The 12,485-nt window shown below is 45.4% G+C and overlaps 1 protein-coding gene across 1 annotated transcript in view; it reads left to right on the top strand.

The window, feature by feature from the left end:
- LOC142657032 (FRAS1-related extracellular matrix protein 1-like) overlaps positions 1-7,586 on the top strand; it is a 144,050-nt gene extending 136,464 nt beyond the window's left edge. Inside the window, exons 29-34 of the mRNA XM_075832081.1 lie at positions 1,275-1,424; positions 2,975-3,228; positions 4,330-4,476; positions 5,068-5,183; positions 6,798-6,883; positions 6,972-7,586. Coding sequence (XP_075688196.1) covers positions 1,275-1,424; positions 2,975-3,228; positions 4,330-4,476; positions 5,068-5,183; positions 6,798-6,883; positions 6,972-7,165 — 947 coding nt within the window. The 3' untranslated portion in view covers positions 7,166-7,586. The remainder of the gene's footprint in view (positions 1-1,274; positions 1,425-2,974; positions 3,229-4,329; positions 4,477-5,067; positions 5,184-6,797; positions 6,884-6,971) is intronic.
- Positions 7,587-12,485: the final 4,899 nt, after the last annotated feature.

Here is a 12,485-nt window from a genome sequence, read left to right as displayed (position 1 = left end):
CCTTACACAGTGTCCATTCATATCAATGTGTTGTGTGTGTGTAATACAGGACAGGTCCTCCGGAGACGCTCTATGTAACCGCTCTCCACTCCAGTCAAGAGATGAGGATCCTGAACATGGGACCCCCCTCTATTATCCCAGAGTTCACCAATAGGGTAATTAGTGTCTGGCCTATAGATGTCCACAAGCTGCTGATTCCCAGTGTGAATGGGCGTCAACATTCAGTAAAGTGGCCAAAATCCTTCAACGCTGTTTGGGGATTTGTGTCTCGAAATCTTTGGCTCTTCAACTTTTTCGAGGTATCAATGAATTCCCCTTTGATTCCAAAGTATCTGCACACCAGAACCAGTCACAGATGGAGCAGGATCTCAGTGACCCATTCTGGAGGGGGTACAAAGTCTTCTTCATACCCGGGTCTATGTATCTGTGGGGGTCCAAAGACCCCTCTGTCACATAAGAGCACAGCAGTACAAGTAATGACACATAATAGGTGGAGGGGGGCTTTTGGAAATATTGCATCAGGGCCTAGAAGTTTTAAGCTTCACCTCCGGCCAGAGGAGGTGGTACTTGCCACCTCTTCTGACACCCCATTGCTGACCCGATGCTCCCAGCCTTATACTCCTGCTTGAAGACTCTGAAATTTTCAGAATTTAGATTTGGACTGTTTCTTGGTACCTAGAAAGAAGTATTCGGCACTCAGGTTTGAAGCTGAAAAAAATCGTATTTTTTATTTTAATGCCAGTGGCTTGGTGCGACGTTTCGGTCACAATTGACCTTCATCAGGCACTAGCTGACCGCTAGTTTGGGCGCCTATACTACAGGTCAGCCGCCATTTTCCAAATAGCTCCGTTTTGCAGAATACACCATTCCCCAGCACGGCTCAGTGCCTGATGAAGGTCAATTGTGACCGAAACGTCACACCAATCCACTGGCATTAAAATATAAAATAAGATTTTTTTCAGCTTCGAACTTGTGTGTCGAATATTTCTTTCTAGTTGTGATTTGGGTTGGGACCCTATTTCGTGCACCTATCAAGTCTAGTGCGATCTGAACCACAACGCATCTGTTTTTTGGTACCAGCAGGGTTTCCAGACCATTGAGCGTCAGACTAAAGGAATTTTACTTTCTCATGAAGGAAGTCTGGAGCTAGTCATGTGACCCTTCCGATCCCGGGCACCTCTTCAGACCGGTTGATCCATGGCTGCCGGCACTGGAATACCTTCTGCTCAACGACCTTGAGATTTCTAACCTTGAACTTTCCTCATTTCTTTCAGGTGTTTCCACAAAAGCCTGGAATATTTACCTGAAGGATGATGGTCTGGAGGAAAACCACGAATTCTTAAAAATTATTCTAAGATCCCCCGAGAACGCCGTACTGGGCAAAATCAGTGAGGCCACTATCGAAATCATGGATCCGAGACAAGGTGAGGACGGATTCTACTGACCGATTCAGCCAATCAGGTGAACCCTTGTTACCAGGTGTATGCGTGCTACGTCTTTGGTTACACATGGGCTGCATACAGTATTTATATTTGTATATTTAGACCCATTCTTCATGGACCAAGTTATACATTGTAGCAGGTGAATGTCATTAACCCCTACGTGTCCAGTCTGTGCTGATACCTGATGACGTCATTCATAATAGTCATAACCTTTATCTCCATTATTATTATTCTCCATCTCCTCGTGGTGTCACCTCCGAGTATTCTTCATATAGTAATAGTCCTACACCAGGGTCTTAAAGGGGATCTCCGGAATTTCCCCTTATAATTATTTACTATGAAATCTTTTACACTTCTTAAAGGAATTCTTCTAGTTTTATGTAAAAGTTTATTCACCGTAGAATGAGAAATTCTGTAACTTTCTAATATATTTCGGGCAGATTTTCTAAGACTGGCGTTTCGTCCTTGCACCAGGAAGGGAAATCTAAGTAATTGACGCCAGTTCCTGCTTATTCATAGTGAATTTGTTGGGCTGTGGTCTCCACGTCCATTCGCCTAAGCCCCATCCACTTTGTTTAACGTTACCGCGACGGCATAAATTGGCCAACATTTCGCAAATTATTGTGCAAATATGGTGCGCGGCATAATTTGTGACTTTTTAACGCCAGACCGGACTACAGCCGTTCTATATACCTCTATATAATGATGCATTGCATGGTCTAGAATTTACCAGATCTTAGTTCGATAGACGGAGCTGCGAGTTGCGGTCTAATTCACAGAGGCCATAATCTGGGTCAAGAGTGACACCTAGTGGACAAATGTGATATACACGATATCTTCCTGATTATAATGTATATACGCTTACATCAACACTGATCATCATACTATGAAAGCAACCCCGGTGCCTGCAATGGGGCCCATGGAAAAGGGGTTAACTGGGGTTAGGCCTAATCTATTTTCTCATGGGCTGTATGGACCTGCACTGATCTCCTTGTACTTAGGCGATGGTCATGAGGTGTCCTACTGCTGGGACCTCCAGCGATCATGGAGGCTGGTCAAACGGTGTCCTACTGTTGGGACCTCCTCGAACCATGGAGGCTGGTCATAGGGTGTCCTACTGCTGGGACCTCCAGCGATCATGGAAGCTGGTCATTGGGTGTCTTACTGCTGGAACCTCCACCGATCATGGAAACTAGTCATTAGATGTCCTACTGCTGGGACCTCCAGTGATCAGCTGTGATCTGTAGGGGAAGCAGCAGCAAGTGTTCAATTCGCCGGCAATGCCCCCACAGGTGAAATAAAGTATTACACAGTGCCCATTGAAATGAAAGGACTGTCTGAGTAATGTACGAACATGCTGGGTCCTCCGGAGTGAGACCCACTCTTTGTAGCCGCTCTACACTCTGACTACTAGATGAGGACCCCCCCTCTGTTAGCTGCATTGTCAGTGCTACAGTAAATGTCTCTATTTTCCCATTTGCATTACAGTTTATTCTATAATATTATAATAATGGATTTATTCAACTCAATAGGTCAATGCCGGAACCAAAATTCCCAACCTGGAGAGATCTTATATCATGCGATTGTGGGCAGCTCCAGGGGACACCAACTAAGTACTGACGGAGGAAGAGAAGGAAGACTCGCCACGTCTCCAAAGATCACCCAGATCTTGCTTCCCAACCCCCACACATCTGGGCGCTCCAGGAGCCATCTTGCCCAGTCCAGCAACGAGCTGGCTCATCATCGCCCCGGACCAGGGAGGCGCTTCACTGGAAGCGGCGTTCTCGTACGTTAATTTAAGTTTCTGAAAAAAGCAAACTGCATTAATGACTGTAGGAATAAATGAGAAGGTATAACTCATTCTTAATTGATAGTGTTCTTCCCAGCAAATGAAAAACTTCTATGGATTATTGCACAAATCTAATTATCTAATTAAGCTGCTTCAGGTTTGGTAAGTGGTTAAAATAAATTGAGCTTTCCGTTGACATTCCCTCTTAAGAGCGCTCGGTCCTCGGTCGGCTATTTAATTAGCGCAGCCTGATGAAGATGACACGACTCCTGTGATGAGATTAAGACCCTTATTGAGGGCTCGGTAAAAAGCATATTTAGGTCTCAATAATTCAATATTAAGGATGATGAAGCTCAAATCTTCCTACATCCGGATTTCCAGCTACGACGTATAAACTGTAGCAGCTTTTAAAGCAAAAAAAATGTACACCCTAAAAGGGCGACTCCGAGAGATTCCCGGCTACAGATATAGCAGCGCTTACTGCTAATAATCACAGGTTGTACATTTTACTTTTTGTAAACTGTTCTCCTAAAATTCCATGTACATAAACAGTGTTCATCCTGAGCTTCTGAGTTCATGAATAGAATACCAGAACTACGGTGAAGACTGACACAGGCATGGCAGTGGGAAAGAAGAAGTAGGGGGGAGGTAACTGCATAACAATGATGATTTCTATGTCATTCAAGGTCTTGTAATGACCTCAAATAGTAGTCACCCAGAACATTTCCAAGTCTAGATTACATTTGCAGAATGGAGACTTGGGTGCACAGATTTTTGCTACTGGGGACCTATACCTGCCTCTGACCCCATGATCAGGGGCCGGGGTGTAGCTTTAGGTCGCATCGCATAGGTCGGCCCGAGGGGCACCGCAGAAGACACCAGTATTAGAAATGGCACGTGGTATGGGGGGGGGGGGGATTTTGTATTTGAGCCGAGGAGCATCAAGTTATGTCTCTGATTGGGGGTGCGCTGCCTATCCAAGGGGGTACCCGTTATAAGATCAGCAGGACCTATGCGGTTAGGACAAGCACTCCCGGGGGTCAGAGGGTGCGACGTGCTGCGGATTCATTGCATCTCATTTGTCTTTTCTTGGTTTAGTATCATGGGGTTGAACCGAGCAGCAGGAGGGGGGACGTATGGCTGGTCGGAGCATCCCCTCACCTGTCCATTAATGCTGAGGAGCGCCCCCTGCAGGATTCCGCTGTAGTGGATGCCGGGCACCAGACAAGTAACAGTACGAAGCAGGTATAATGTCTATGGGAAACGTGAACACAACTTTTTTTTAATGTGTTTTAAGATGATATTTTATTAAGCATCAAAGAACAACCCCGGCCGCAAATAACTCTAAAATGTTTTACGGTATTGTGTAAATAAAGCTTTCCAACAATGAACAGATCTGCAACAAGATCTCTGCTTGCTGTCAATCAATGGGATTTTTCTAGTTCACATCCAGAGCGATTAATACTTTTCACAGCTGAGGGTTTGTTACAATTGTATCCAGCCTTGGCCCCCAGTCACCATTTGCCCTGGGTAGGTTCCTATTTTATTATGATAGGGGGGGGGGGACAACCTGGGCCGGGCTCCCTTCTCCTTGGGCACATAGCAATAGGAGAATATGGGATCCTGATCTTATATATGACACCCACCTGTGTAATAATGGTGCGTGCGGAGAGGGTCACTGTGACATTGAGTGGCAGCGCCGTCTCCCATTAGATGGGGGTTTGCAGGCTGACGTTACACGCAGGAGCAGAACACAATAAATCAGATTATGTCAGTGAATTGCTTACATCACATAGATCACTTTGATTAATGAATCCCTCTGACTCGGTTTTGTAGGATAAGAAGCCAAGGATATGTCCCGCTGGGTGGACCCCGCACCAGAAATATTGTTATTACCTCAATACTCATCAGAAGTCCACCTGGGAGGACGCGGAGCGCCGCTGTGCGCAAACGTAAGATTGTGGGTAATAAGAGAATTCATAGGGGGAGGGGACAGAACGCTCAGCCAATCAGAGGATGGAAATCATGACAGCAGCAGGAGAAGAGTGTGCTGATCTTGTGGCAGTGACCTGTCCACTTATGTGGTGTTGATGATGATGATGATGATGATGATGATAGTGAGGACAGGGATACATGTGACGGGGTAGTGTCCTAACATGTGGAGGAGGATAGAGACAAGTGGGAAATCAATGTGGACAAAGCAGAATTCGCCTGCAGCACAGAGTATTTCAGGAGAGGAATGTGCTGATCTTGTCGGGGCAGTGACCTGTCCACTCCTGATGATGATGATGATGACGATGATGATAATAGTGAGGACAGGGATACATGTGACAGGGCTAGTGTCCTAATATGTGGAGGAGGATAGAGACAAGTGGGAGATCAATGTGGACAAAGTAGAGTTCAACAGCAGCACTTCAGGGGGAATGTGCTGATCTTGTGAGGAGCAATGACCTGTCCAGTCATGTGATTTTGATAGTGAGGAGAGGACTGCATGTGACTGGGCAATATCCTAATGTGAGGAGGTAAATGGAGACAAGTGGGAGATCACTGTGGACAATGCACAGCTCACCAGCAGCACAGAGTATTTCAGTATAGGAGTGCGCTGATCTTGTGGGGGGGCAGTGACCTGTTTAGTCATGTCATGATATTAGTGAGAACCGGGCTGTATGTGACAGGAGAGCGGAGAGCAATTACATGTCTCTCAAGTGACCTCGATTCTGCAGGACATTCCCTGATTTTGGGTGCCCTCCTGGGTATTCTGGGTGTCCCCACCATGTGCCAAATGATCCCAACAGCTGGGAGGACCGTTATGACTTGGAAACATTCTGCATAGCACAACTAGTAATGTCAATGAGACATAACTAGTCATACAGGCTGCTGCCAGCAATGCACAGGGCAGGAGAGACAGCGAGGGAATGTGGACTGGCATGGGGTGGCCGACTCTGTGATGGGCACACTTTGTTACTGGGCACTAAATGTGTCACTCCCTGGGCACTTTGGCACTATGTGGGTGCTATATGGTTCTGTAGGCACAGTATGGCACCACATAGGCTCTCTTTCTCCATGTCACCATTGGACACTATATATGTCCTAGCTCTATATAATCTATATATGGCACTATGTAGGTCCTTAATACCTCTATATATAGTTTATATATGCCACTATTGGGATAGTGTTGGCACTATGTATGTCCTAGCTCTACATAGTTTATATATGGCACTATTGGGGTAGTGTTGGCACTATATAGCCACTGTTTAGCACTATATATTGGAATTTTTTAGTTTTACGTGGGCACAGTTTGGCAGTCTGTGGGAATATATGGTTCTGTGTGTCCACTGATACTATGTGGGCACTATTCGACTTTCCCCTTTCACAAGGAAACTGAGTGAAAGTTCAAAGACAGAGATATAATGGAAAGAGGAGGGTTCCCAGCAGCACAGAGTATTTCAGGACACGAGTGTGTTGATTTTGTAGGAGGCAGTGACCTGTCCACTCATGTAATTATATTAGGACCGCATGAAATTGTGTTATAGGATAATTCTAATACTTTGTTTTACACATTTCAGAGGCGGCAGCCACATGACCAGCGTGCATTCAGCGGCAGCCATGAGGTGGCTCCGGAAGTTCGCCAACAAAAAGCCATTTTGGATCGGTAAGGCAACGAGTAATCTAAGAGATGAATAATAATATTCTTATACAAACAAAGAACTCTTACTAAACTAATCCCGTCTCCATTTCAGGGCTCCGACTGGTGGGGGATCCCACTAACGGGCAGTGGACGGACGGACGACCTTGGACTTTTAGCAACTTTAAAAAAACGGAATCTCCGATGCCTGAATCTGCAGAGAACTGCGTCCTTGTTGGGAGAAGGGGAGAATGGCAGCTAAGCGGCTGCAGGCGGAGACACCGCTACATCTGCTCCTTCCCCGTATAGGATCCTTCTCCTCGTGGATCTCACCGCCGCCGAGTGTAACCTTCCCGCATTGTAAAGGGTTTACAGCTTCTTATGATCCATCCCTGAAGTGTCATCTCATCACCACGCGCAATACCTGCATTTAATGCAGCCGCTGCCCCGTGCTCCATGGAGGCGGAGGGCGAGTTTTATGCTCTTTTTATGGTCACTCACAAATCTGCTTAATATAATGGAAATCAATAAATCCAGCAATGCTCTGCAGAACTCAAACCGTAAGCAAGGCCGTACGTATCATGTAGCCGCTAAGGGGCCCCTGAGATGAGGGGTCCAGCTCTGACAGCAACATTATAGCAAACAAGTGCAGGGGCGATGGCCAGAGGGGGGGTTCATGCTGCCCATCTCTTCTACGAGGGATAAGAAGGGGGGCTGGGGTACAACAAGCATCAGGACATCCTATCCTAGGATGGTGGGGGGTGACGGAGTGAACCGAAACAGCAGGGGCCCTATTTTTATTCATGCTTTATACCTCCCTCCTGACACTGGTAACTAACATCACATTCTGTTCATTGTAATTAAACTGTATCAGCCAATCCGGTTCCTGCTTTTGTCTAATAATTGCCAATAGATCGGGTTTCCTCTGGTTCAGCACAATCTCCCCCACCCCCCAAATGCAATGACAGTGATAATATATGTGTCAGTTCTACATTTATTAAAAAGAAGATTCCGTCATCTGATTAATTGTGAATTCTTTAGAATATCAATTGGTCAAGTAAAAGTGCAGGTTCATCTTTTAGTTGGTCGGGTTTATTAATGTAAATAATATTAAGAAGTTCTGCAACTTTCTAATAGACTTTGAATTTCAATTCCATGCCTTTTTCAAGTTATCTGCTTGCTGTCAGTGAATAGAAACATTCTTCTTTATATCCAGAGGCTGGAAATCTGTACAGATCTAATGCATCTCACAATTGAAGGTTTGTTACAATTGTTTTCAGAGTAGATATGTGAGCTCAACAGTCCGGATTCCAGGCTGATGATACGTAGACGTGCCCTGATACATTGTAACAAACTAAATACAGGAGAGATGCCCAGATTAATAGTGCCTTATAATACCCATCTGGTGACTACCGTGCCCACATTGTGTCAACATTGCCCTACAGTCTCTGCATCACAGACTCACTACCCCATACTTCTGAACATGCTGTACTGAGCAGCAGAGTTATGCTGCCCCCTGCTGGCAGCAGAAAGTAACATTAGTAATATCTTATTGGTATTACTAGTTGTACTGTATAGCAGGTTTCCAGTTTCCCCCAGCCGTCAAGGTCATTTAGTTCCCAGTGGGAAGGGGGAATCCCAAAAAATCTGGTACTCCTGAATCCGGGAAACTTCAGAGGTATAATTATTCGCCTGACCGTCATCTCAATGGCTGTAGCTTGGAGCCACTGGGTCCCAATGCAAAATCTTTACCCGTCCCCCCTCACCCCAGGAACCTATAACTACACCAATGAGGGGACGAGGCCTATAGTAATAAGTCCGTGCCTCCCGTCTTGCACCTCCAGGCCGGAGCTGCTATGGCGCACCCCACCTGTACCGCGCATCGTGGGAATGTAAATATGCAAATATTCCAGAAAGTGGGTGTTTCTGGGAGCGTTTACGGGGTGTTTGTGGGTTTCGTAAAACTGTCCTCAAAATTAGGATTTATATGTTGTCAGGTAAAGTTATGGTGCTGCCTATTATAGCCTAAGCACTGTCCCCAGGGTGTCAACACAGGACCCCCACCTTAAAGCTCCTGGACCCCTATACAAAATAGGAAAACGATCACACGTCATTCATGTTCCGGTCTCTTCATATGGGGTAGATGGGAACCGCTGCTACTGCAATCTGTGCCCCCTCCCCTATGGTTTCGCCCCCGCTTACAAGCCCCGCAGCTAGCGGGTAAGCCCCTCCTCCGGGCCCCTACAAAGGCCTAGCTGGGGGCTCCTAGACCCGATGCAATAAGGTCCGATATCCCCCCTTCTATCACATTTAGGGTGTTTGATGTCCTTCTATGGGGTAGTAAGGCCTCATATAGCAGGTCACAGACCACAGAGTAACCCCTGTTGCCTCCAGAGCTGTGCTCTGACCTTGACCTATTAAATATTTTCCTCCCGCATAGCGCAGTATACATGACCCATATATATAAAGCGTACGGTGTCCTCGGTGAGGAATTTTGCTGGGAGATCTTTGCGCTTTTCATTTTGTATTCATCAGGGGACGGTATGCAGATCCGGAAAAGTGGTGACAACGCAGATTTATGGCTGGTGCATTACAAAAGGTCGCCATAACCAAGAATAGAGAAGCCTTAATCTCATGCGCCTGACTTAATGTATTCGTGGAGTCGCCGCTCCCGCAGTGGATATTCTATTGTTTAATCAGTGTATTTAATGTAATTACATCACAAACACCGATGAGCGGGGGAGGGGGCGGCGCGGCGAATTTTAATAGCGACTTCTATGTCAGGTGCAGGGAGCGTCTCGTCTGCCATCGGAAATTCTGATCTGTCAGATCCGCGCGTTATCTTATCAGTCACCTGGAGAAGGGGGCGTGGCTGCGCCAAAAACAAAAGCGTAACAAGCCTTCTATCGGGAGAAGTCATTAATACACATTGGCGCAAAGAACATTTCTCCTGAAAAGAAAGTCCATGAGTCGTCGTCTTCTTCCGTGCAGTTTTGTGAAGCCGGATCTTGGATATATCTGTTTCAGGGAAAGCTGGGTGACCACAATGGCCGCCATTGCAGCTTTTACAGTATTCAGAATGACAAAGTGCCAGTGTAGCCAACAATACATCCTCCGCATGCCCAGACCCTGGTGTAACTAGACTGGCTGCTTGTGAGCTATTATGGCCACCATTACGGCTCCAAAATAGGATACCACACAGCTTTCCCAGGCTTCTGAATGGCAAAGCTGCCTGTTAAACAAGCAATATGTATGCCCATAAAGTGCAAAACAAAACAGGTTGGCCGTTTAGAAAAGCTGGGTAACTGACAACTCTTATGGTCACCAATATAGCTCTAAAATAGGGTGCCACATCTTTTCTAGTATTCTGAATGGCAAAACTGTCAGTGTAACCAGCAATACATCCTCCACATACCCAGACCGTGATATAACTAAACTGGCTGCTTGGGAACTATTATGGCCAATAGTAAGGCGCCAATATAGGGTTGCCACACAGCTTTCCCAGGCTTCTGAATGACAAAGCTGCCTGTTAAACAAGCAAACTGTATGCCCATGAAGTGCAAAACCAAACAGGTTGGCCGTTTAGAAAAGCTGGGTAACTGACCACTCTTATGGTCACCAATATAGCCCAAAATAGGGTGTCACACAGCTTTTCCAGTATTCTGAATGGCAAGGTTTCCTATTAAGCAAGCAATAAGTATGCCCATACAGTGCAAAACCAAACATATTTGTCATTTAGAAAAGCTGGGTAACGGACAACTATTACGGTCACCATTAAAGCTCCAAAGGAAGATTCCACACAGCTTTCCCCGTATTCTGAATGTCTATTCGGCATGCATCCTCTTGCTTCTTATAATAGTGGATAAATAGTCTGATCAGTCATTTGGAAAAGCCGGGTGCCTACCGATATGGCCGCCATAACAGCTTTTACAAGAGTTGTTATCCAGCTTTCCCAGACTTCTGAATGGCAATGATATATGGTTGGGCAATAATATATAAGATGTTTTCTCATTGGAGCAGATTCAGGAGTCTTGGAAAGCTGGGTGACAACTCTTGTGCAAGCTGTAATGGCGGCCATATTGGTTGTCACTCAGCTTTTCCAGAAGCAGATGTAACTAAGAAGCGGTTTAAAAGACTTTGTGGCAACTTTACAGAAGATACTTTACTCAAGGGCTTCTATTATATTTCTACTCCTATTGTTTATTATAGGCAGGTGTATAGCAGGATAATGGAGAGTGATTATCTATATATTGATTTTTATCTCATCCCATCCCCCGCCCCTCCCGTCTCCACATGAAGCCCCTAATACGCTGATTGCTTCTTATATCCATCATATATTTTACATTTCTCATATTGTCGCCTTTACTGTCCCCCCGACTCTGACACAAGATGAGAAATGTAACAAAATCCAGATTTCTCGGCTCCGTCCATCACGTTACCGCATTTTGAAAAGGTCAAATCTTAACCGTATCACGCGCCATAATCCCAAATAACGCAAATCCTAAGAGCGGAATCGCCATCTGGGGGGTCATAGAAATCCCAGTTTCTGAAGACGCTCTTAAACCATAATTCAGCAATAGATGGCGGTGAACAGGTGATAAATGTTCCGTTCTTGGAGTAATTGGCCTCTTATAAAGACCCCGAGGATCAGTCACATGAGGGTCACATCGTGGATTTCATCCATTTAAAAGGGACACTCATCAAAAAGTCACCTGTCTTTTAGATCAAATGTTGGAATTTTTTTGGGCAGGATTCCTTTTTTTTTGCAGGGATGGACATCACAAAATAATGAAATATTGCAGTTTTCACATGTGCTGACATCTAGTGGCCAAAAACAAAGCATCTCATTTTACAGCCTACAGTAAAACGAAGTGTTATCACTTTATGATCGCTGGTAGTTAATCCAAAATTGTTGTGCTGCCTCAGATAGGACATGACAGGGAGAGCGTGGACAGCAGGCACAGAGCAGAATGAGAGGGGCGGGGTTATAAGAGATGGTTGATGATGTCACTCCCATCTCAAGTTCCAGACTCCATTGAGTCCACAATGTGCCCCATAAATGAATGATATTCTATTAGAGAAGTTTGTAGACCCTGATGATCAGTAACATTTTACTACTGCTCTTAAGCCCGGTTACTCAGTCTTACATTAGGTATACTTGTGTCCTGGTGGCCCAGTGAACGTAATAGTCAGTAAGATTTATAAAAACGGGGGACAGTGAGTTAAATTATCCCAGGTGACCCAGTGGATTCATTATATTTCTTAGCTAAGTAGATTTACTAATATCTCTGGTGGCCCAGTGGCTTACATATAAATCCTGGTGGCCTTTGAGTCTATTAGTATCCTAATGTGGTTAGTAATATCCCTGGTGGCCCAGTGGCTTCAATATTAATTCTGAAGGCCAGTGAGTGTATTAGTACCCTGATGGCCCAGTGTGGTTAGTAATAATATCCCTGGTGGCCAAGTGGGTTCAATATAAATCCTGGAGGCCAGTGTGGTTAGTAATAATATCCCTGGTGGCCCAGTGCGTTCAATATAAATCCTGTAGGCCAGTGTGGTTAGTAATAATATACCTGGTGGCCTAGTGGGTTCAATATAAATCCTGGAGGCCAGTGTGGTTAGTAATATC

The sequence above is a fragment of the Rhinoderma darwinii genome, chromosome 7 (assembly GCF_050947455.1).
Source record: "Rhinoderma darwinii isolate aRhiDar2 chromosome 7, aRhiDar2.hap1, whole genome shotgun sequence".
NCBI classification, from domain to species: domain Eukaryota; kingdom Metazoa; phylum Chordata; class Amphibia; order Anura; family Rhinodermatidae; genus Rhinoderma; species Rhinoderma darwinii.
Note: the sequence above shows the minus strand (reverse complement) of the source record. Positions and strands in the feature narration are given on the sequence as shown.